General features: G+C 35.7%; 1 protein-coding gene across 4 annotated transcripts; it reads right to left on the bottom strand.

Annotated features, from left to right (window-relative positions):
* Positions 1-461: 461 nt before the first annotated feature.
* Mcad (Medium-chain acyl-CoA dehydrogenase) lies at positions 462-25,733 on the bottom strand. 4 transcript variants are annotated; one of them, XM_089729958.1, is made up of 11 exons: positions 25,445-25,577; positions 24,170-24,266; positions 18,831-18,998; positions 17,292-17,395; positions 11,544-11,644; positions 7,886-7,966; positions 7,354-7,484; positions 6,168-6,276; positions 4,839-4,979; positions 1,810-1,999; positions 462-1,132 (listed from the first exon to the last, which is right to left on the bottom strand). In XM_089729958.1, the coding sequence occupies exons 4-11, from the start codon at positions 17,332-17,334 to the stop codon at positions 900-902; spliced, it is 1,029 nt and encodes a 342-aa protein (XP_089586084.1). In that variant the 5' UTR covers positions 17,335-17,395; positions 18,831-18,998; positions 24,170-24,266; positions 25,445-25,577; the 3' UTR covers positions 462-899. The 4 variants fall into 4 exon arrangements, with proteins under 4 accessions (XP_089586084.1, XP_028035431.1, XP_028035430.1 ...); XM_028179630.2 differs by lacking the exon at positions 17,292-17,395 and having other exon boundaries at positions 25,445-25,733; XM_028179629.2 differs by lacking the exon at positions 11,544-11,644 and having other exon boundaries at positions 25,445-25,657.
* Between the last annotated feature and the right edge of the window lie 595 nt (positions 25,734-26,328).

Genomic DNA, 26,328 nt, shown 5'->3' with positions numbered 1-26,328 from the left:
TGTCATTTTGACAATTAACTACATACCTAAACAATTAGACTAACTATTCCCTCTGCTAGAGTGCGACATGTCAACTATAATCCCTTCTATTGTTTTAAGAGCTGTGTTAATCTAAAAGTACATAACTATGAAGGATTTCGTAAAGGAGTTTTATAATTATGTTATAATAGTTAATGTGATTAAGCCAATTAAACAAGGGTCCTCCTCGTGTCTGAGGGTCGGGAACACTTCCACCCATTTCGTTTTCGCGATGCTGTGCCATCTCATCTTGACTTAATATCTCTATTACCTAAGCAATATACGATGTAAAATTACATTTACAAAAAAGCACATAATACCATTATATTGCACATTACATATAAGATATTATGTTGTTTTGTTATAAATAAGGCAAATATAAAGCATATAATGAAAATAAAAACTCATGTATACATTTACGCCAGGAAAACAAAAAGGAAGCGTCGTTTTGCATTATTTTTTATTGGGTCTTTGTATAAATTTGATAACTTAATAATAATTAAAACAACTTTTGGAAAAACTTACAAACGTACAAATCTATAAGAAAAACAGACTTGTGTCATACATAGAGTCAGGGTAATGAACTCTATACTAAAACATTGTTTCTGTAAGACAAAAACAATTTTATACATTCAAACATTCATGATCTAGTTTTTATTAAAACGGGCTGCATATGATAAGAAATCACATTATACATGTAACAACGTGATCATTTTTAATATGAGAAATGTATATTTGTTTTTACTCTTGTTTTTTTTTTCGTTCGACTGGAAGACTGTTTCTATATATGAAATAATACAATAGAGTTCAACCGATGGCCCCATCCCATTACACACCCAATATTATTATACTTTAACAACTACGCTACTTTTGTTAACACATCAGTTGGTTTGAGTTGCTGCGGTGAGGATCTCTCTTGATATGATGAGCCTTTGAATCTGCGAGGTTCCTTCGTAGATTTGGTATATCTTGGCGTCCCGCATCAGTTTCTCGACCGGGTATTCGGTGTTGAAGCCGTTTCCTCCGAACACTTGGACCGCATCAGTGGCTGCCTTGTTAGCGATTTCCGAAGCATGACACTTGGCCACTGATGCCATAACTGTATTCTTTTGTCCTGTCAACGAAGATAAAATTGAAAATTCAAGTTTTAATATATCGGTTAATGATCAATTTACTTATAACGTGAGTTTTAAGAAAATGTGAAGACTAATCTATCTATATATATAAAAATGAAACCCGTTTTCCGTTGTCACGACATAACATGAAAACGGCTTGACCGATTTGGATTTTTTTTTTTTTGTAGTTTTCTAATACTCTGTACAAGGTTCTTACGGAAACAAATATTAAGAAAATCTCTCAAAAGTATTGAAAAATATACATTTAATTTTGCATATTTATTTGTGAACTATTCCACGCGGACGAAGTCGTGGGCAAAAGCTAGTAAACAATAAATATTAATAAATTTGAATTAAAAATAGTGTAAGAAAAATGATTTTATTGTAAAAAATCAGGATATTATCATAAATAATAGTTTAAAAAAAACTAACAAAATACGCTTTTATAGAAAATCCAACAAATTTTTTTTTTTGTTTTTTTCTATTATTTTTAAAATTGAATCGTCATCGGTCCTTAATAAGTATACCAAATGGGGGTCAAAATCATGTTCAAAGATTCTGTTACAAACATACATCTGAAGCTAATAAAAGCGTATTAAAAATGGTACTTTATGATTCCTTTAATATCAAGGTGACATCAAGACAACATCAAGACATAATAGTGTGCGTGACAAACCGTGGTCAACCATCCATGCGGCGCGTTGCCATGCGATACGAGCGGTCTCAACTCCTATCGCCATGTCGGCAAGCATGAACGCTACCGCCTGGTGTCTCGCTATGGGCACTCCGAACGTTTTGCGTTCCAACGAGTACTTGGTGGCTTCGTGGAGAGCCCGTTGAGCCAACCCAGTAGCACCAGCCGCTACCTGAACGTTTAAAAACTTAGTTCCCAGTCCGTAAGCGAGGGACCACGAAAATTTATTTTGACTAGTCGTCCCGCAGTAGTCGAAATTCGAAATTAATTTGAAATTATGTTTGAATATTATTAGGGTTCTACTGCCAGATACTTATATTATTAATGAATAATAAAATAAAATAATTTGCATTCTGCACTCCTTATGTGTGGGAAATTTCATCTTCCTCCGTCCGTACAATTTTCGTAAAGGGTACAAAATTTTTGCTTCACGTATTAGATTTCGCTAGTAAATTATTTGCTGTCAAATCATCAAGTACATCCCTCCTAATGTAGAAGTAACATTACGCTATTATCCACTTCGATAAAGCGGCACGACACGAGAACCCTCTCATCGTGGCCGCCGGTAACTACATTCCCGATCCTGCGGACAGAATGGAAAGCAGTCGTCGTCGCCCAAAACACGTCATCTCGGTTCCTCCCGATCCACTAACGGTGCTTTTAGGTACTTCAAGCACCGGTCACCATTCTCGTCGAAGCCGTCGCTTGCGACGAAGGGCTCGACGAGTAAATTAACTCTCAGACACAGCCCACTGAGTTTCTCGCCGGATCTTCTCAGTGGGTCGCGTTTCCGATCCGGTGGTAGATTCTGCGAAGCACGGCTCTTGCTAGGGCTCGTGTTAGCAACGTCATCAGGTTTGAGCCCCGTGAGCTCACCTACAAAAGTTAGGGTTACGCTGATATAGCCTCTCAAGGCTCTCAGCTTAGGTAGGACAAAAAAAAAACGCTATTAATGTTTAATTTTAACATATTGACTGTAATCATATTGTTACGTATTAAGATATTAATTATAGTGTGATAATTACGTATTTGAAAAAATATAAACAAAACAAAAAAATACTATTTCCGAATCCACTCATAGCACACAATCAGTTAATTAATAAGTCAAGCGACTCTCCCCTTTTTTTTACGAAAACTATTAAATACCACCTAGCACTAGCAATTGTCGAATGGCGGTCGTAATAATCTGGTGTTATCTTGCCTTTTTTTCTGCCTTTTGCTGGTAGCCTCAGAAGGCTATGCAAGCGTGTAGGCTGCCCACTCTCCGGCACATCCCTTAGTCGGCTTTTACGACACCCAGGGAAATAGATAGATAGGGTGGTGCTATTTTATATCGACTTACATGTTTTTTTTATTGCCTAGATCGGTGGACGAGCCTACCTGGTGTTAAGTGGTTACTTTTTATTTTATCCCTACCTATGCTGATAGCCTTGAGAGGCTATTTCAGCGTACCCTAGCTTGTGTAGGTGAGCTCACGGGGCTCAAACCGGAGAATAGCTAACACCGCCCTAGCAAGAGCAGTGCTTCGCAGAATCTACCACCGGATCGGAAGCGCGACCCACTGAGAAGATCCGGCGAGAAACTCAGTGAGCTGTGTCTGTGGGTTAATTCGCTCGTCGAGCCCTTCGTCGCAAGCGACGGGTTCGACGAGGACGGTGACCGGTGCTTGTATTGCCTAAAAGCACCGTTCATGGATCAGGAGGATCCGTGATGACGTGCTTTGGGCGACGTCGACGGTTTACCAATCAGTCTACAGGATCGGGTATGTAGTTTCCGGCGGCCACGACAAGAGGGTTCTCATGTCGTGCCGTCTTCTCAAAGTGGCGCAGCGATGCCGACTGTAGATACTTACTGACGGGGTTAAGTGGTTACTGGAGCCCATAGACATCTATAACGTAAATGCGCTATCCACCTTGAGATATAAGTTCTAAGGTCTCAGTAATAGTTACAACGGCTGCCCCACCCTTCAAACCGAAAGGCATTACTGCTTCACGGCAGAAATAGGCGGGGTGGTGGTACCTACCCGTGCGGACTCACAAGAGGTCCTACCACCAGGAAAAACCTCTACATATATTTGATGAATGAAGCCTCTTTATAATAATAAATACCGAAAACAAAACAACTACTGTACGCATTGACGAACCGCTAACTCGTTAATATAATCGTTGGATAGAAATATACCGTTCGTCGAGCTACAATTTGAATTCTTGTAAACCGATGAAAATATATACATTTTAAATAAAACTTTAACCTATATAGAGTAGTTGCTCAAGAAACGTTTCAGAATTATTCGATTTGAAATTCATATAAGCGGCCTAGATTTCGTAACGAAATATATAATATGTTTATGTATTGTAGAGTCGCCGGGGTGTGTCAAAGATATGCAGAAACTGATTTCAGTCAGCAACCAGCCCGCATTATCTCGGTTATGCTAATGAATTACCGCGTCCGTTTTCATGGAAAAACGAAATGAGCACAATGATTTCGAAACAAACTGAGAAATGAAAAAAACATGTTATTCCGATATCCCCGAATGTTTTAGCGCGCGGGGCTGCTGCGAAATTCCCTTTGTCTGAAAACGCAATGTCAAATGAAAGGCATTTTTGTTTCTTACAGTACAAACAAAACCAGAACGTTGACGTACAACCGTTTAACCCCGTTTTTCTGAAACTCATATTTAACTTGACGTATCTGTTAGTAAAATCGTCTAGAAGTAATTAAAATGTTCGCTGGGATGATCGCCTAGCCCACTGAGTTTCTCGCCGGATCTTCTCAGTGGGTCGCGTTTCCTATCCGGTGGTAGATTCTGCGAAGCTCTGCTCTTGCTAGGGTCAGTGTTAGCACCACTCCGGTTTGAGCCCCGTGAGCTCACCTACACACGTTAGGGTGTGAACCTGAAATAGCCTCTCAAGGCTATCAGCATAGGTAGGATAAAAAAAAAAGATCGCGTTTAGACCGACAGACTCAATTACTATAAAAAACTATAAAATTATAGAAAGTGTTTGTTTTACCGGAGGGCGAGTCTTGTCAAAGGCTCCCATGGCGATCTTGAATCCAGCTCCTTCGCCGATAAGCACATTTTCTTTGGGGATACGCACGTCTTCAAACGTGATACCTCGGGTGTCTGAAGCACGCTGACCCATGTTTTGTTCCTAGTATATAGATAATTAAATATAATTATAACAGTCCCCGTAAAAGTCCGATGGCATAATTTGTAGTCTTGATGTTGTTGTTTCCGAGTAATTCGAAATAAATAAACCGCTAATAAAGCATCGAAGTCCACTTCATCCGAGCGAAGTGGCACTTCACTCCGGGTCAAAAGCTTAACGTGCTTAAGCAGGGGTTTGGCCCTGTAGTGTATCGTCTACATCGGGATCGATCGCTTGGAACTTCTGGGTGTACGATGCGAGGGTCATTAGTCCTTAATTATATGTACACTAGCTTGCTTCATATTATGGACATTTTTCTTTGAACGGACATGGGGAAAGTTCTTAGCGACACTTTATGATTCAATGTACACGCTGGCAATACAGCAATATCTTTTTAGTAACCTAAAAATGCCCACGGACACCCATAAAAATGGACACAATGAAAGCAAAATACTATTTTAGTTTTTGGTATGTTTTTTTGTTTATAAAAAACATCCATTATAATTTGACACCCTAGATATGATGCTCCATTTTTGTAACATTTATCAAACCTATCTATCTCGCTAACAAACACACAACCAGTTTTACTATTTCTTGACTGTATATGGACGCTTGAAAGGCAAACGTGACTAAGCAACAATAACTGCTTTATACATAAATAATAGGCAATAATCATATTCGATGCGCAAAAAATATATATTTCTAAGTCTATTAAAATCATTTCAATCCTACAGCTAGATTCTTTAAAATAGAATTTTTTTCAGGTATTTCTCATGTATATTTTAAATTAATTTCAACTTTAAATTAGTCTACTGTAAAGTTCACGCATTGTCGCTTAGTCACGTTTGCCTTTCAAGCGTCGATATGTTTAAACATTTTTAATTGATAAAATACCCTATAGCTTTATTTTTACAACTAGCGACCCGCCCTCGCTTCGCTTCGGAAACATTAAAACACACAAGAAACCAAAAAAATAAAATATTTTTTTTTTTTTAAAAAGTAGCCTATGTTCATCAGGGACAATGTCGGCTTCTAATGGAAAAATAATTTTTCAAATCGGTCCAGTAGTTTCGGAGCCTATTCGAAACAAACAAACAAACAAATAAACAAATCTTTCCTCTTTATAATATTATAGTATAGATAATTATCTGCTAAAGTAAATTGAAACTATAATATGGGTATATAAAGTACCTTTCTCCCTGGAGTGACCCCAGGCCATTCCCGTTCGACGATGAAGCCGGTGAATGCTTTGCTGGCCGGACATTTAGGGTCCGGATTCGTACGAGCCAATACAAAGTACCTTGTTATTAAAGATAATTGGTTAATAATTTGAGTATGGGAATTATATTTTTTCTCGTACCTACGCCGAAAGTTCGTGGAGTACCGAGCCGAGTAATTTTACACGCGGGAGGAAATGTTCTACTTTTCTCCCTTGGTGCACAATGTACTATTTTCTGCTTAGATGTGTGAACGAGCTTACGGTTCAAGTGGTCCATGTCCTAAGTGGTTACCGGAGCCCATGGACATCAGCAACATATGTATATGGCCCGCCACCCACTTTTTTACACAGTACGGTTGCCCCACCCTTAAAATCGAAACGCATTACTGGTTCACGGTAGAAATAGGCAAGATAATGGTAATTACCCCTACACAACAACACGCCTTACCACCACCACCACCAGTAATTACGCAAATTATAATTTTAGAGGGTTTTTTTTATACGACGCTATTCCTTCACCTTGAAAGTGAATCTTGAACTTATGTTAAGTGCGGGATTCCGTATTCCTAATTCGAAATTACCTTGAATAAAAACATATTTCTTTATTCCGATATGTATGTTTATTCAAACATATCAAAGTTTGGACAACTTCTTGGCGAGGAAAAAGTCTCAATAACTGAGAGGCACTACAAAATGCATTTGAAGAGTTTGATGCCTCCGGTACACCTTACTTCTTCAAAAAAGGCACTGAAAGATTATCACTGCGCAGGCAGAGATGCATCGATACCATGGATGCATATTTTGTATGTAGAAACAAAAAATATTAAATATTAAAGAAAAGACTAAATTTCTGTATACTAAACGGCATTTTTACTGGTGGTAGGACCTCTTTGTGAGTCCGCACGGGTAGGTGTCACCACCCCGCCTATTTCTGCCGTGAAGCAGTAATGCTTTTCGGTTTGAAGGGTGGGGCAGCCGTTGTAACTATACTGAGACCTTAGAACTTATATCTCAAGGTGGGTGGCGCATTTACGTTGTAGATGTCTATGGGCTCCAGTAACCACTTAACACCAGGTGGGCTGTAAGAACGTCCACCCATCAAAGCAATAAAAAAAAATCATAGATAAAGACCAATATTTGTGATTATTTAAATTTTACCAGTTGGCAACACCACCGTTGGTGATCCACATTTTCTGACCGTTCAGGATCCATTCGTCGCCTTTCTTCTCCGCTCTCGTCTTTATACCGGCTACATCGGATCCAGCACCAGGTTCGGTCACCCCATAGGCCTAATGGGGTTCATAGAATCACATATCATAAATTACGCCTAAATTGTAAACAAGGGGAGCTAGATACCGGAAATGAAATACTTTTATACAAATTACTCTTTCAAATGTTAATATATTTAATGAAAGAGCATTATTTCGTTTCAAATCGTATAAAATAAATTTATTAATTATACTTTAATTTATTTTAATACGTACTCGTACGTAATTATATTTTATATACATAGTATATATTTTGGCAATTGTCACAGTTATGATATAAAAATATTCTTTCAATCCGCATTAGTTAAGATATGTTATGTAAATTTTAATTATGTACATTTGTAGTTTCAATTAAATAAAAATGCATTTCATCACATGTTTTTGTTTAATTGTAAATAATAATAAAAATAAGGTATACTCACAGCGACTAATGGTTCGTCGATTAGTCTACCCAGATATTTCTTCTGCTGCTCCTTATTTCCAGCAATAATGACGGGAGTTTGCTGAAATAACAAACTATATATGTACCTACGCGCCTCTAATCGAACGAAATATTGTAATTGGAAAATTACTAAGCATCCATACTTCCAATGAACCCCAATGAATGATGCGTTGTATACAGAAACAAATGCCTTGCAATATTAAAAAACCATAAATTGTAATATACAATACATAGATACACACATAAAAATGATATTTATATACCCGAAACAAATGTAACAACATTTTTATTATAAATGTATCAATTTTGCAGGAATATATCGATAATAATCAATTTTTATTTCGCCACAGATTTTATGTTATATTTTCGAACATGATAATGCAAACCTCGACACATTTAAACTTCATATTAACAAAGGTTGGGTAAGCGGAGACAAAGACAAAGAAAAAAATGACACCGTCAATATGAATGTATGGATTGAGGCAAATATTTAAAATTCTGAGGCTAGTTTTGTATTAAATGTTTCTTGTTGTTGCATTTGCGATACCCTCTGGTTTTCTAGAAAATTATAATACAGTTCCTCGTTTAACTCAAGCTTGATGTATTAAAATTTTATATAAATAAAGACTCGTATATAAGTGTGCGGAAGCAACAATAGTTTCAAGGCGAAGACTAGACGTTCAATAAAGATCGCAATCGGTAATGCCTATAATCCATTAATTGATTTATCACGATTATAAATGTGACATGCTTCAATATGGTTCGTTAAGAGAAATAAGTTAAGGAACAGAAATCTCCAAACGCTTGAAGGAGGTTACACGTGATGCTAAGACTGACTGGTACTTTGCAGAAAGTGAGTCTGGCTGTCCAACGAGGCAACGTAGCCAGTATCTTGGGAACTGTGCCTCCTTCAAGCGCATTGGAAGATCTGTTCTACTGTGTTAGTTGATTTATGTTAAATTATTTTGATTTGACTTTTTGTTAATAATAAAATTTAATTTTTTTAGTTAAGGTACTAGTTAAGCAAGTTATGTAATAAATTAAAGGATAAAGCAGAGTTTCCACGAGTTTTCTACGAATTACGAACATAACAACATTTCAATTTTAGCTCATATAAAAAAACATACATCAAGAATTTCATTTTCTGAACAATTTTTATCGTTAGACAATTAAAACTTTCCGCCGCCATGATCACGTAATTAAATAACACATATCTCAACAATGTGACATGTGTATTAATTTGCCGTTTTTAAGTTGTCACTTAATACACGGTGTGGCAAATCATAGTCAACAAACGTTAAGTGGTTAGTAAATTGCTGTGGAGGTAGCCGCCTATTTGTTTAGAAAATAGAAATTGATGCCTGGTCGCACAAATGTCAAAACTTAGTAAAATTTCTAGAAAAAATCCGTTATTCACAATTAAAACAAAACACTTTTTAAGAGATATTATTTGAAGTACTGGTGGAATTTTACGACTTTATAGTACATCCAATAGATCAGTTTTTTATTTTTTTATTGCTTAGATGTGTGGACTAGCTCGCAGCCCACCTGGAAGTTGAGTTGAACTATTTAACGAAGTTTTTCACAATCTCGTTGGATTTGTATTTACTAATCTCGTGTATACTCGTTTTATAACAAATACAATGAAAAACGGACAATCCGCTAATGACTACTAACTACTAACGATTTTCTTCTGAATATAATTTTCTAATTAAATAATGAATATTCCAGTAAACAAACTACGCGTGATATTGAACATCTACCCTTCACCCAGAAGCTTGGTAAAAAATTAATTTACAGTTTAATATCATAGATTCATTGTACGTTATTGGAGTTTTATTCATTTCACCGCGCATCTTTAGATCAAATACCATTTTAATCCCAATTGTATAATATTACGACATTCCGATTTGTTTATAAACATTCTTATAATGAAGGTGAGTAACACAACAACTATTTACATAGTGCCTAGACAGTTGATTTAGTAAAATTACGCTTAGACATTACGAAGCATTTGTAGTTGAAAAACGATATTGTTTTTATAACTGGAACTTATCAAACAATGAAGACGCTGAACAATGCATTCTACAAGTATCCAATCTCTAATTTCATAATAAAACAATTTGCAATGATATAAAACTTACCGGTTGCTTAACTGCAAATTTTTATAGCAATAGATTATTACCAACATCAATTTTGTAGTTTATAATTAAGATTACGTTTACGGGTTAATCACACGTTTATTTTTTAACTTAAAACTTGTCTATTTTATTTTTATTTTAAGCCTCAGTCTAAACCGTAAAAGTAGTTTTAATTATGTCTACGAACCGAATGAAATAGTAAAGTTTAGTTTAGTTGAAATGTTCAAACGTATTTTATGTTATTTAAGCATCACTACCACCCACAATATAGTACAGGATCCCCCCTGGTACACTTTTCATCATTTATTACCAACAAGCTGATTTTTCGTGAGCAGCTTCCTTTTGACTAGACGCCCAACTTTTTTCCTTACACTAACGTTGGTAAATGGTAGCTTACTAGGGGTAAGATTGTATTTACCTAGGTATGTTATTAAGTCCTGCATTTTATTTCTGTCTAATAATTTGCTATTTTTACTTTTTAGTTTTGCGTGACAACTTATAAGGAAATTTAACAGAAAACATTCCCTCGAGAACGACTGATAAGTCTATTCAAGTATTTATTACTCACAAGTTCAGAAGTAAAGCCGTTCAAACAGAAAATAAATTAATAAATCAGATGACATCACCCTTGAAACCTCATACCCAGTCTGTTTCTACATCACCATTTAAAGTTACAAGAGGCAATTTCACGTTCCCATGGACATCCACATTACATAAACCTACAAGGCAAATATATCCCCCTGAAGATCAGTCTGATAGTGATACTTCTTTTACACCATCTGTAATGCACAGAGAATCATCACCATCAACAATATCTCAAAATTAAATCTATATTAGACTGCAGTGAGATGATACAAGACGATAAAAATAAGGAGGCATCTAAAATTCCGGAATGTACCTTGCTTAAAATTACAAAGAGCCCGCGATCTTGCATTGGAGTTCCCAAAAGCTGTTATTACTTAATTGATTTAATAGAAAAACATACTAATATTCCTGCTAACAAAATATACTCATGGTTCTAAACAAAATTAGATTTAGAGAGCTTGTTGATGGCTTATGTGGAACTTCTGTTGTGGAAACGGTAAACACGATTATAAAATGTATTTTAGCGACAGGTAAGGCGAAAGCAATAGTTTTTTTTGTTAAAATTGCAGTAATCGCGCGTAAGCACAAACGAAACAAGATGACGTTTACTAAAACGTGACGTCATTCGCTCTGATTGGTGTTTAAGCTATCATGGCTGATTGTTGTATTTTGTAGATTTATTTTAACAAAAAAATCATAAATCTCGTCATTAATATGAAAATAAATACATTTTTCAAAATCCTGGAATCCTGTTTCATTAAATCAGTTGAATATTTTAGCGATACTTGACTACTGTCATCATGCCTATTAACAAATTTTAGTACACGTTATAAAAATAGTTAAATGGACAAAGAAAATTAACGTTTCCGTTATTTATTGCGTAAGCCATGCATACATTTTAGTGGCACTCACGCCAAGTCCACTGGCTTCCATTGCGGTCATAATTCCGGTGCATCCGTATGCAAGCTCCTCAGCCACAAGACAACCATCAAACACACCCATGTCCATACCACCTGTGAAAGTCGTACAAGATGCATACCACAAACAATGTGACATTATTATAGCGGGGATGGCGAACGAACGTCAATTAAGCAATTCTCAAATAGCTTTGACAATCACTAATTAGAGTCTCAATGCATCGAACTAAAAATGTGGCAATGTTGTAGAGGTTGAGTACATGATAATTGTGTTTTTACCACAACTCATTCGCTCTATATTTATTCGTAAGCTTTAAATAATTAGTTATTAATTAATAATTAATTAGAAATTAGCAATTGTTTAACTGAGTAATTGATAAAAATAATAATAATAATTAAAGTTCGATATTGTTAGCTATCCCAGCTACACGACAGTTAGAGGAAACACGCGTTGCGTTTTGTATACACTAATGTAATTCCTTTTTTCCATTCTGAATAATTGAAACTAGAACAAATATCTTTATGTCATACGATTTATGTCTACTGCTGTGATCCCTAAATTTATCAGCATGCGTGTTTCCTTGCAAAGGAAGAAATTTAATGTACTTCTACCATAACCATGTGATTTGATTATGACCTGATTTATCAAAGTGATTCTTAATATTATTTCATTCAGCAATGCTTTTTTTATTGATTTTCGTCTTAAATATACCAAAAATATTCCTCATATAACATACAGTTTACATCAAATGTTTTATATTTTAAGAAAGTAATTAGATCTTTTTTAATTCGTATATACTCGTAATACGCCTAAAGATAAAGTTACTTTTAACGATATAAAATATACATACGTCCTACTATATCTATATTCTTCGATGCCCATGTGCAGAGATGTCACTTTAGACCACGTGGGACGCATTGTGATTGAGGCCGTCAGCGCAAAAGTAGTCTAACACACAATTCATATTCGTGCTTATGTATTACAATTTATATAAAACATAAATTTCGATGCAAAATCGGCCTATCGCTATACATAGATATATAGTTTCAATCCATAGATAATAGATGAATTTGTAAACATCATTTTAGCGTATTTTTTTTGCCTTAAAGGTAAATTTGAACCTCATTATCTCCATACTAGCTGAGGTAACTGGTAAGCTTAGGCCACTTTTGCGTGGACGGCGTCAATTAATAAGGCAATTGAATATTAAAAAGAACACAACACAAATGAACCATTATCGTAATAACTGAAGACTCAAATGTCATATAAAATATTCTTATAATATACGAGAATAGTCATAAAATTATAGGATGAGGTACCTATATATTTTAACAGAGTACCAATATCTACATAATGCGAAGGATTATTTTAATATTGAAAATTAATTTGATTTGTAGAATAAATCCAATAGTGTTTCGAAACAAGGATTGTGAGAGCACGTTTTCGAGCACGTGCTTGTTTGACCGAATTACATTCAATTTAATGCACATTGTTGACATAAACAGTTGCTCAAAATGGTGAAGATTTTCACTGGTTTTTTTTAGTGAGGACTCGCAATTGTATAATTTTATAACTATCTAATTTTTTCTCATATATGTATTATCTAACGTATGTCTTTACTATGTGTTAAAACTAGCTCCGTTTCGTCTAAATAAAATTAAACGTAATATCAGACTGAATTGGAAATACGTATTAAAGATATTACAATAACAATTAATGGTAGACAGGGGATTAGCCCTGGCATTGCTGACGTTTATAGGCGACGGTAACCACTCACCATCAAGTCCACTCACCATCAGGGCCGTATGCTCGCCTGCCTACAAGAGCAATAAAAAAATCTCTTGAAAGTAGCGCGCCATCCACTGTTCTTTTTCTTAAATCCCAAACCATACCTAAGAGTTGTTACGGGTTAACTTAATTTTATCCACATTGATATTTTGTTTCTTATTCTGATAACAGATGACGCTATTCAATATAACATTCGAATCGTTACAAGAGCAGTGCCATCTCTTTGCGTAAAATAGAATCATTATTGCGACTAAATTCTCACGAGAATATGAGAACGAGTGGATCATAAATGTAAATCTCTGTCAGCTTCGGTTGATGATCGACCTAGGCGAGGTCTTAAAAATGTTGGACCTGTCGCATTTACGTAGAAACTAGGCCAGCACGCTCTGATTCTTAACGACAATTACGTTCTCTAATTAAACTAAAACATCTTACTTTTTTTATGCGAATAAAATGAATTTTAAAACCCAATATGCACTTTTTTTTGTAACGACTTCAGAAAGAGATGTTCAAGATATATGCATTTGTATTAAATAAAACTTTAATCTCTTTTTATGTTGAATATGGAAACAAAACAAATCCAATTTTGTATGTGAAATTGAAATCGTTCGCTTATCATAAAAATACTATTTGCGTTTATCATGAATCATTTGGCAGTGCACCGTGTTGCGGTTTGAGGTTTTCTTTAATATTTTATTTATTGTTTACCAAAATGTTATAAATCATTACAAAACATTACAGGTAGGACATGCATTAATCCTGCACTAAATGGTAATACAATTATATTATAGGTACCGATTGCATGCAGCTGTGAAACAAGCGGTTAATTTTTGTTTCTATTTGAAAATTAACTTTATTACTGTTTATCACTACATACATACATTGAATCGCAATTATTAGTATCATCTATCTACGATCTAAGATCGCATAGCAAGGCCGACGTAACAGATCGTGCACCACACCTCGCACATGATCCGCACACCCAGGAGGCGGCAAATCGAGTAAATAAATACTTTAAAATAAATGTTTTATTTTCCTTGTTTTTTTTTTCCCTCACCTTAATGAGAAAACATTATCCTTTTTTTGACAAAACTTAAGAGTGAGTAGTTGTAGGGCGGCATAATCGGTATTTCACGCGGGCGACGAAATAGCTAGCGGCTGGTCTGCGCATAGCTGTTACGCATATCGGTATGAAGCATAAGACGATGTTATTCTAATGGGAATTAGACTTTAACCTCGTATCTTAAGGTTGGTTATGAGCTCTGGTCCCTCTATAGACAAGAATTCTTCTTCTTCTTCTCAGTCGTATGCACTCTTGGTAGAGTGGTCGTGGTCATCACTTTGGTTGGTGGTGCGCTTCACCAGACGTCGCCATTCCTCGCGTACCGCGGCCCTTCTTGTGCACTCGCTAACGGGACCGTTTAGAGCTGCCTTTATTTGGTCGGTCCATCGTAACGGTGATCTGCCGCGCGGTCTTGTACCCTCTATCATGCCCTGCACCACAAGGCGCTCAACTGAGTCGTCACCCCGCCGCGACACATGCCCGAAGAAAGTGAGAATGCGACCCTGAACGATGGAGGATAGTCGCTGCTTGATGCCGAGTTCCTGTAGAATTGACTGATTCGTTCTGAACTCTGTCCACGATATTTGCAGCATTCTTCTCCAGCACCACATTTCGAGAGCATCTATCCTCTTTTTCTCACTTTCTCTCAATGTCCAGGTCTCAGCAGCATAAAGAAAAATGGGGAAGACCAGTGCTCTTACAAGTCTGATTTTAGTGGCTTTAGTGATATTTCGATTCCCCCATATTTTCTTCAGCCTGTCCATGGCTGACCTCGAAACAGCCATACGCCGCTTAATTTCATCAACGCACCCGCCCGTGTTCGATATCAATGCACCTAAGTAAATGTATGACTGTACGACATCGCAGTTCGCAATTTTTGTGACCTTTGGCGAGTTATTATTAGCACGGTCGACAATCATGACACTTGTTTTGTTGCGGTTAATTTTAAGTCCGAAATCAAGACTGACGCGTTCCACTCTACCGAGTAGCTCTTCCATCTGGCTAACACCTGACGCGACCAAAGTGATGTCGTCTGCATAACGAAGATTTGAAATCTTCCGACCTCCGATAGTTATTCCATCCGACCAGTTTTCGAGGGCGATTCTCATTATAAGCTCCGTATATAAACAAGAATAGTGGAATATAATCAGGAAATTAAATTTAGACAAAAAAGTGTATTTCTAAAACTATACTAACTAGTAGGAGTGGGTGATATAAATCGTATATAGATTCAATATCTATATATCGCAGCAATATCGTTGAATCCGATATCGCCCCGCACGAAATCTATATATCGATATCAGCCGATACACGATATTGCTCGATGTGATGCGCATCGGCATATCGTACCGATTCGTGAATCGAAATCTATATTTCGATATCAGCCGATACACGATATTGCTCGATGTGATGCGCATCGGCATATCGTACCGATTCGTTAATATCAGCAATATTCGTTTGGTTCGTATCGAATCGGCCAGAGTGAGTGAGCGCACGATAGGGATATCATGTGATGAATGAAACAGAAACAGGCATTATCCATACAATTGTAAACCTTATATTTAAGTCCATATGTCTGTAGATTATTCTTAGCGTATCAGCAGGATACAATTTAGGAAAGAAGTTTCAACTTTCGACCCTAACTTGAATGCAGTATAGCCTATTTGCATCGTTGAATTTAATTTAACGCGCTTTGACCTTGAACTAGAATTTTTGGACAAGTTTTTAAAAATACTTAAAAGTTTTTTGTGTTTGATTTTTAAAGTACACATTTTTCTATTTTTAGTTGAATCCAAATAATTGAGTTTATTTCTTGTGTTTGTATTAAACTTTTGAAATATACACTCTTTTGATATATTTTGTAATTTTAAATTAAGACACAAAATACTAAAAACTGAAAATAATGTAGCCAGTCCTAAGCCTGATAAATGCATGAAGGAAAGTTTTTTTGATATTTTTATTTTCATGTTCTTTTTATTACTTTAAAATCATATTATAAATTGATATCAGAATGATGAAACCAACCGTATAACGTTGACTTAAATCTATATCTACTACGATATTATATCAGCGTATCGTTTCAAATCTCAAATATCATGAATCGAGAAAATCTACTAGCATCCATCAATATATAGATTCAGAAAATATATAGATTCAATATCCGATATTGATACTCGATATATAGATACGATTCGATACGCGGCAAAACCGATATTACCCACTCCTACTAACTAGTGAAAAAGACCATCCAAAATGAAGTATGTACTATTCTAGAAGGACAGATTTTAGACGGTCTTCCGGCGAAACTTGTCCTATTGAATATTGTGGTAAATAACAAGATGCTACAGTGAAGAAAAACGCTCTTATTGTTCTCCCTAAGAAAATCTACTAAATACATAGCAACATGAAGGTATAGAAAAGGAAAATTGATCAGTACATTTGGAAATGTATATGTAGCATGTTCCAGTGTGTCAAATGCTCTGAATTTATATCTATTAGCGAATAAAAGTCCATAAAACATCGGTAACGCGAAGCCGCTGGTAAAAGCTACTAAAATATTGTAGTTTAAAATCGCATTAGTTATTTGCATTATTTATCGGAGTGTGCATTTGCTAGTTTTTAGAAAACTCATTCTACATCAATACGTTAAATAGACATGCACATAACATATACAGAAACATCACAGCAGTATAATTATGACATTTAATAGAAATTACCATTACCAATACAAATATTTAAGGTTTTTAATATTATTTTGTGCATAATAAAACTATAAGTAGCATAGCTTACATTACGTACATGATGATTACGCGTGAAATAATAAAAATATATTTAAAAACCCCCCAATATTTTTATAACAGTTTTTTTAGGCGTTCTATTGTATGACTCACTCCTAAGGACGTGCCCCCAATAGCTGTCGTGATGCCAGTACATCCAAACGCAAGTTCGTCCGCTACGATGCACTCTTCGAAGACGCCAAAATTCCCTATGCCCCCTGAAAACCTCCAGTATTTATATTCAAATACATTTTATTTATGCCTCAGTCATTTAAAACGTTGTTAAATGTATGGATGAGAATACCCCGCACCATAGAAATCCCAGTATAATAACGTTAACCTCCAAACCCCTGTTTTTTTTTAACTGGACTTCAGTAAGAACAATATCATGCTCGACACACGTTTTTCGGATTAGTGAAACACAATTAGTATGTGCGGCGTGCTCACACCAACTTCGGTGATGTACACCGCTGCCATGATACCAGAGCATCCGTAGGCCAGCTCCTCGCTCAAAATACAGGCCTCGAACACTCCTAAACCTAGACCTCCTGTGGAATCGATTTTAGGGACCACAATATAACATATTAAAAATTATAACATTTTGACAGATTTCGGCCTAATGGGTCGGGCCAATTGGTGTACTCGTGATGCACAGTGGATACAAAAAAATTTACCCTAGAACGTTAAATTTATAAATTCTCCTAATTACTTGTGGTACGATAATTCTGCCTATTTGTCGCGATACAAACGTACTAGATTTTTATGGCAAAATATTCACCTATAGTGATAACTTATAGGCTCCGTTTGCCATTTTCATATAAAATACTGTATATGTAATATTTAAAAAGGCTTTGATCACTTCGCGTGCTGCCTAAAAAGTGTTTTTAATTTTGCCACTCTATTCATTTTCAAATTATCGGATAAGTAAATACCAGTGCGTCTCTAATAAACAGCAAATCATAAGTAATTTCTAAATTATACCACATTACGGTCGCACGTAATACGAATATATTATAAGTAGATAAAACCTTTTGACATGATTTCTTCAGATTCTGTTCTGCACTGCATGGATCGCCTTATTTTTATGAATTAGTACTACGTGGATAGCCTGTTTTTATTTAGACGGATCGTTATTCCCATCAAAACTCCATTTCACAAACAGTAGAATGTTATCAAGCCGATGGAGTATTTAAAAAAATACATTTGGCTCCCATATCTGCTTCGTGTAAAACATACTATCATAGCAATATGGTTCTCTTTTTCACTCCACTACATTTAAATAGTATTAAAAATTTGTTTTGGCAAATATTATCGCGACAATGCGGATACAAAGCATTCCCAATTCAAAGCTTTTTTTTCTTATAGTATTTATGATCAGATCAAATAAACTATAAACAGTCAAATCAAATAAACAGATAACTTTTATTAAACAAACTAAACCCGCTCGGTTCTAACAATCTTAACTTAGCTTCAAGAATTTATAATTTCTACCTTAGATTAATATCTAAGACAGAAAAGTTCCTTGTTATACTTAAAAAAAATAAAATTTCTTCCTTGTCGGAATTATGCAGCTTTGATGGTGCATACCTACTATGCCGGAAATATGTAACAGAAACGGATAAATATTTGTTTAAAGATAACAGATAACTTTACCGCAATGTTCTGGAATGTGTCCGTTCATTAGGCCAACTTCCCAAGCCTTCTTTACAACGGGCCACGGGTACTCCCCCGTCTTATCATATTGACCCGCCACAGGAATGATTTCATCCTTCGTGAATTTACGCGCTAGTTCCTGAAGCGCTTTCTGCTCATCGGTTAATTCTGTAATTGAAACATAATGTTTGTAAATAATTTGTGTTCCTAATTCTTCATTCCTTTTGCGGGCCTACTGGAAGAGATTTCAACATGAAATAAGTAGTGCCCTTGTACTCTGTATCCTTATTGTCGTGTTTCTTCTAACAGCTGTGTGTACAAAATATATTAAATAAATAAATAATTAAATATGAACAGGATGGTTTATTATGATTCAACTCCCACATTTCCATCACATAACCAATACATGTGGTAGCTTGGGAGATTGAAGCTATTGTAAAAAAAACATAGCATGTATTGAGGACCGGTACTGGTCGTACTACTACAGCCATATTTTTTGCAAAGTTAAGATGTCTTATGCAGGTATACTGCGTAGCTGGTAGAGCTTTGTTTTACTTTTAGAGTCTACCGTTAAAATGTGGAAAGCACATTCGTGTTTTTAGTTTCTAAGAGTTTCAGCAAACCTTTAAAAACAATCAATATATAGAAAATGTAATAGTACTAACGATTAAAATTCCAGGAAGCAGTATTATCGGTTCATTTTTAACAATTATTTGATTGAAGTTAAACGTAGACTCGAAGATCCTTAGCGACAATCTGATAAGTTGCTCCCAGTATTTGATTTCAAAAAACTAGAAAGTTCTCAGTATTTTATTTGTCACATAAATACTAAGAGTTACTAACGTAATACTACGCCGAGGTGGCAAAAAGGCACAGCATTATTATTAGCATTATCATGACATCGCTTCGCCACTGGGTAAATGGACAATCGCAAATAGCAAGTATTTGTTGCCAAATTTCGCTACGACAAGTTGTCATCCCTGATAATGCGTAAGCCTTAGCCTCAGCTAACCCTTTTTTTCGGTCAGTGGGCCGAACTTCATATGAGGTATCCGCGCCTAGGGGACATGCGTAGTATGTGGGACTTGACGCTCTGCAGATGATGTGAGCAGATTGCATGTCCAAGGATGTTTTTAGTGCCCTACCTACCAAAGAACTCCCATTGCACTCTTTCACCCGATGTCCGATCACTCCAACCAGACTCGCGTCGCCACCGCTATTTCTCCCAAGTCAGGCTTTCGTCGACGACCAATGACGGCCGTTTTCGCGATACGGCGGCTAGTCATGCCGCCCGGGCGGTGTCATTAGTGATCCGCGATACCTTGCTGGCTTAAAACCAGCATGCCGGGACAAAATGCGATATGCCACCAACCAGGTTGCTCTTTCTTAATACGTCCGACAATAAAAGCGACGATGGCATCGCGGATTGCAGCCACCGATTGTCATCCCATCCTTCTGGTGCTAGCGCGTAAGAGTGACCACAGCGTGCGGCGCAGCCTCGATCCCTTCAGGTTGCCTCGTTACCAGCATCGGGAAGAGACTGCCTCCTCAAAGGGGCCGGAGCTAAACGAACGCCTCGACCGCGGCCCGGCGATATTGGAGACCCGCGTTGGGATCGACTCGGCCTGGGCTGAGTGGTCGCATCACGCATAATGCTTAAGGAGGAGTTCAGGCGAGCACGCCCGCCTCGTCAAACGAGACGGTGCGGTACACGCGCACTGCTCTAGCATCGATCGCAAGCTTCGGACGTCGCAGCGTTGCGACGTTGTCACGGGTCAGGTTGTGCCACACAGGAGCTCCATAAAGTGCTATTACCAGTGCACCAACCCTGTGGAAACGCGGCGCTATCGCGTTGGGACCCCCGTCGTCCGGCAACAGAAGACTCAGGGAGACGGCGGTCGGGTCTACGATTTACCGAGCGCCACTTTCAGGCCAAGGATCCTGCCGACGACTAAGGCCATCCCTGCGCAGGAAAGGCGGCAACTGGCAGATTCGGTAAAGTCCTTCCCCCTGGCCGCGACCTAAGTGTCGTCCGCGTAGCAAGCTACGCTGAGGCCCCGGAGAGTAATGCCCAGGACATCTCGTAGGACCCAATCGTAGCCGATATTTCACAAGAAAGTTCGGAGAACCGATCGTGAGTAATACCGTGCTCAACGGGGAAGCTGAACACCGTCTCACCTGATCCCGGTTCAAATGACTGACCTAGCTGTCAACTAGCCCACGCCTAAATGTAAACTCGTATTTCGCATGCACACGAACTCGTAATGGCCTAAAGTAGTGGTGTGCAAACTAAGAGGCAAGAAAAAAATATAGACGTATGTATTAACATTTAAAAAAACAATTCCCAACCACGTTAAAAATTTAAAGGATTTTTTTCTCCGATAAAATTTAATTTTTTCTTCATAATTCAAATGATATTGGTTGGATTTGTGATCCATTTTCCTATGATATGTGCAGTTTAACTATTAGGCTATTATTAGCTTTGATTCGTGATGGTACGCTTCGGATTTAATTTAACAATCAATTTTGTCAAAATTGGGATTTTCCGTGGTAAAATAATAACTCGTTTTAAGCCATTAGAGTGTTAATACAATTTGTTTCAACATATTTATGTGGAACCGAATTTATCAAACTAGTAATAAAATACACCTCATTTGTGAACATTTATTTAAAAAATTTACTCTCTTCTCAAGGAGTCTTAGTCAAAAAAGTTTGCGCACAGTGGTCAGTGGCCCTAAAAGATAAAACGCCCGGTGCATTCTCATCGCGCAATCCGGCTAGGTGGGTGATAGAAACCCAGTTCGATTTAAGAGCCGGTTACCAATATTTCTAATAAAATACTTACCTACAACATTTTTACGAATGACCTACACGATGAAGGAGTTAACACCAAGTCATGAAGAAAAAAACTCACAAAATTAATTATTTGCGTAATTTCTGGTGGTAAGCAGTCTTGTGAACCGGCACGGGTAGATACTATCCCTCGGTCTATTTCTGTCTTGAAGCAGTAATGGGTTTCGCTTTGAAGAATGGGACGTCGAGAATGTCGGCTTGTTTTTGTAAATCATTACTATTTTTCCATCTGATTAATATCTCAATTGCTATACCATTTATTTACATTGATAAATATTGGAACCTTAACTTGGATAAAGGAAGAAGTAGGTACCTACGCTAATCTTTAGGCAGCTGCTTGGCTCTGCCCCTGGCATTGCTGACGTCCATGAGCGACGGTAACCACTCACCATCAGGTGGTGCCCTTCTGCCTATACGACAATAAAAAAAAACTATACTATCTTTTTACATTGATAAATATTGGAATCTTACCTTGGACAATGGAAGAAGTAGGTACGCTAATCTGTACCCTCTCGAAAACGCTTTGTGTTTGGTAAATAGTTTTGAAATTCAATTATTTTGGGACTTTGCCCTTTGCATATCATGATAAGCGAATCGCTTTGTAAATATCTCTAAAGTGGTAAATAAATGATAAAATGACTTCTAAGCTACGTCATATCATATAAAATATTCTATATTCAATATGATTATTAATCTTTATGACAAATATGTAAGATCAAAGTCTAAGAACATCGTTTTTATATGTTGTTATTGACTCATTTACCAATGATTTCGCAAATATTTGTTAACATGATTCTGTTCGCGAAACCTCTCGGTTCTCAGTTATTGTGAATGTTAAAGAAGACAAAAAAATAAATCCTTAAGGGAGATTTAAAATGATCTTCAAAAATCAACTTCAGTTTCATTGTTCTCTGGACGCATTTGCATTTTAAAGGAATATACATGGATATTTAAAAGGCTTGTTTGTTCATTATTTCACAGTACTATCAATAAAGCAGTTATTTTCTCCAGAGCCCTTTGTTCTGACATTAAAAGACGATTTCTTGCACAAAAAAGTAAATCAAAATCATAATGTATGCCTGGCTTTCAGATTTGCAGTTTGTTAACGACTGGCATGTTTATTAACGAACGATAAAATCTCCACCTGATTGGATGGTCTTAAGTTTTACGATGTCCAAACTTATTATTTACTTAATCGCACTAAAAATTATTTGCGTAAATCACTACGTCACCAAAAGATTATCATCAATAATAAATATCCGATGGGTAGAGTAAAGGGGAACTATGTGCATCAATCTAACCCACCATTGCAACCAAACCATGGTTTATCATGTTTAAAATATGTTGAACGATTTCATAGTTATGTGCTTTGTCGGCTCGTCTTACACACATTAACATTCTCCAGTATTTTAAAATACGAAAGGGGTAGTAATAATTAATTGTGTTAATATGGTCTAAATTAAAGTATTTTAGACCAGTAGTCTGGACCAATATTTTGCTTTATAGTACTCAAAAAATGGGCTTGACTGCACTGTTAACGTACTTAAAATTCATGAAACTAATTAAACGTGTCATTTTATCTCACTGTTCTCAGATGACAGTTCAAAGACACACTTTTTAAATTTATTTGTACCTATAAAGTTGTACCAACAGAATAAATGTATAATATTATTTTGTTTGCATTTGTTGGTAAATAGTCTATCAGATGTTTACTTTTATTGACTGTTTTTATTCCAGAAATAATTATAATTGTAAATTGTTTTTTTATTTATTTAATACATACCTATTTATCTGATGAAATTTTTTTTCTGTCTTAGGATACCTCATACATAATCAGATATAGGATACATCTTACATAATCTTAATACATACACATAAATGACATTAATAATTAGATTAATTATTATGAAATATCAATGCATAGACCATGTGTGGGGTATAGTCATAGTGATACTAGCACCATAGCCTGTGCTTCTTTAGGATATTTTTAACAACATATTAAACTAGCGGACAGACATTATCCTGCAAAAATTCATTCAAGTCGATCCAGCTGTCTAGTTGTAGTATAGATAAATAACCTAGATACCGACTGCAACGCCATCTGCCAGCCTAATTTGTGAATCTAAACCATCCAGGGGGCCACCCAAGCGCATACAAAAAAATCATTCAAATCGGTCCAGCCGTTTAGGAGGAGTCCATTGACAAACACACGCTCAGAAGAAATATATGTATGTATATAAATATATGTTTTGGTTTTAATTAGAGGTTCTGCTATTTTTCTGAGCAGATTATAATTCATCAGTTGATTTTTAACAAGCGGAAATGTTTTTAATGCTACAAAGCATTTATGTAGTTCGGTTCCCAAGATTTTGCTTATAGCTATCTGGAGACCAGTATGCTCCAGGTGAATCATTTTCTGAAGAATGTAGTTAAGAGGTAAGTCATTTAATAAATTAGTAGTGAATGAAAACCATTAAAATAATTACCGAAACAAAAGCCTGTTGTCGGTATTGGCTTTGCAGCAGAAGCAGTTGTTGCAGTTGTTGATAATTTCCTGTAAATAGGGCGAGTGGCACGAACAATCTGGAATGTTAAGTTTGAATGTTAATACAGTAATGGCTCTTTCTTGCTTATAAAGTAAAGTAAAAAATATTCATTTATAAATACCAGAGTTGAAACATGTAAACAAAATAAAGTTAAATTTAGAATGATCATAGTTCTATACTCTTCGTATATACTGTGTTACTTATAATATTTTGTATTCAAGTTTCACAATATTTGCTATGTGTATGTGCATTACTATAATTCTCATGTTGTATTTGTTATTTTGGCTGTTCTACACACACACTCATCACTTTTAGTTATTATTCTCATAATCCTCTCGCAGGTCTACTGGAAAAGATTTTTCAAAGAAATAAACAGTGCCTTTGTACATAATTTTCCTATTACTCTGTACTATGTCTTCTTTTTTGTGTGTACATAAATAAATAAAAATAAAAATAAATTTACAGCATACTCCACGTATCATTTATTCAACAATGCATGTATATTTATATAAAATAATTTAATTGTATTGGATTTCAAATCCTTTTTGCCTTTTTTATTAACTTATTGACAAATTAACATTTGACACACCAGATGGTGATGGGTACAAACATTCATGTTATACAAAGTGCATGGCTAAATCAATACCTATTCCCGAGGCCTCCATTTGAACCTCATTTGAAGAAGAATATCTTATAACGCTCAGGTAACATCAGGATTAAAAAAAACTACTTAAGGTGAGCTTGACACGTCATCCAAATATAACATCAGTGAAATTGCAGGGGATGCTTTTTACATACTCAAAAAAAGGTGTCCTTTTTATGATTAAAAACCAAATTCATTTGTGAAATAATGGCCTTTCCAATTATCCCACTTTTTGTATCTGCATAACATATAGCATTACCTTTCTTTTTATGTAAGTAATCATTGAAATTTACATAACTACAGCCGATATAAAAATATAGACTGTTAATCTAAATGTCTCTCTAAAATGTTCTGCAACAATAGAAATATGAAGAGAAGGTGTTATTCAATAGACTTCGTGTGGAACAATTTATGAACTTTGGACTTTGACACTTTACTTTTATAAAAATAAAATTTTCCCGAGTGTCAGAATTTGGAGAAATAATAAATAAGAGGTTAATGAGCTAAAAATTAAAGTACAAGATATCCGAAAACTAAGTTTAAACAAAAAAATATTTAATTTTATTACTCACCTGCGCCAACGGGTTCATCTTGAATACTTCGTCCTAATTTAAATTATAGAACTATTCAAACGAATTAATAATATAAAAATTTTATACGTTGCGTACAGTTCGGCGATATTAAATTAAATGACAAAATAAATTCAACAAAAATACGTAAATGTAGGTAACGTAAACGTCACTACTAAACATAGTGTTACATACTCTTTGGTCACTACGCTCATAACTTAATTATTTTTTTAAAAGAGTTTTATGACCTGGTAACTAAGACCTTCAGAGGGGAATGAAGTTAGCCCCTCAAAAAAATTTTTTTTTCCTATTTTATACTTATTTTCTATTAATTCGTTTGTTCATCATTTGTTCATGATTGTTCACTGTTAATAATTGTTTGTTCTGCATTTATTTATTTAAAAAAAATATTTAAAAATATACCTACAAGTTAGCCCCTCTAATGCAATTTTTAATACTTTTTCATCCTTAATGACTCGTAAATATTCATTTTCGATTGTCCTTATATAAAACATGTTTGTTCTCTTTCGAAATTACTCGTTTTTTGTTTAATTTACTATTTTTATTAGTTGAATAAATGTATGCAAAATATGTGTACTGCGCATGCGTTAACTATAATGCCTAAACTTTCTACACGGTTTTAATCGAGAAAAAAAAACAAATATAAATCCTGAAGGAGCAATTAATTGGTATACAGTTTAATAAAAAAAATTTAAAAATAAATAAATGAAGTAATGTGCATTGGCGTTAAGTTAGACCAAATATATTTTTTCCATCCTCCTACTTATTGTTATGAAGGTATAAAAAAGATAGGGAGTTCACATAGGTAATATAAACAAATAAGTAAATATGTTCATTATTTATCTTTCAAGAGATAATATAGGTAT

The sequence above is a fragment of the Bombyx mandarina genome, chromosome 01 (genome assembly GCF_030267445.1).
Source record: "Bombyx mandarina strain Sakado chromosome 01, ASM3026744v2".
Lineage (NCBI taxonomy): Eukaryota > Metazoa > Arthropoda > Insecta > Lepidoptera > Bombycidae > Bombyx > Bombyx mandarina.
Note: the sequence above shows the minus strand (reverse complement) of the source record. Positions and strands in the feature narration are given on the sequence as shown.

Bases quoted from the DNA above. Each gene is read 5' to 3' on its own strand.
- Mcad (XM_028179629.2), bottom strand. The intron at 17,396-18,830 runs GTAAAGTTATCT...GGAGGTTTTCAG, and splicing joins ACACATTCCAGAACATTGCG to GGGGCATAGGGAATTTTGGC. The intron at 6,277-7,353 runs GTAAAATTTAAA...TTTAATAACAAG, and splicing joins AACGGTGGTGTTGCCAACTG to GTACTTTGTATTGGCTCGTA.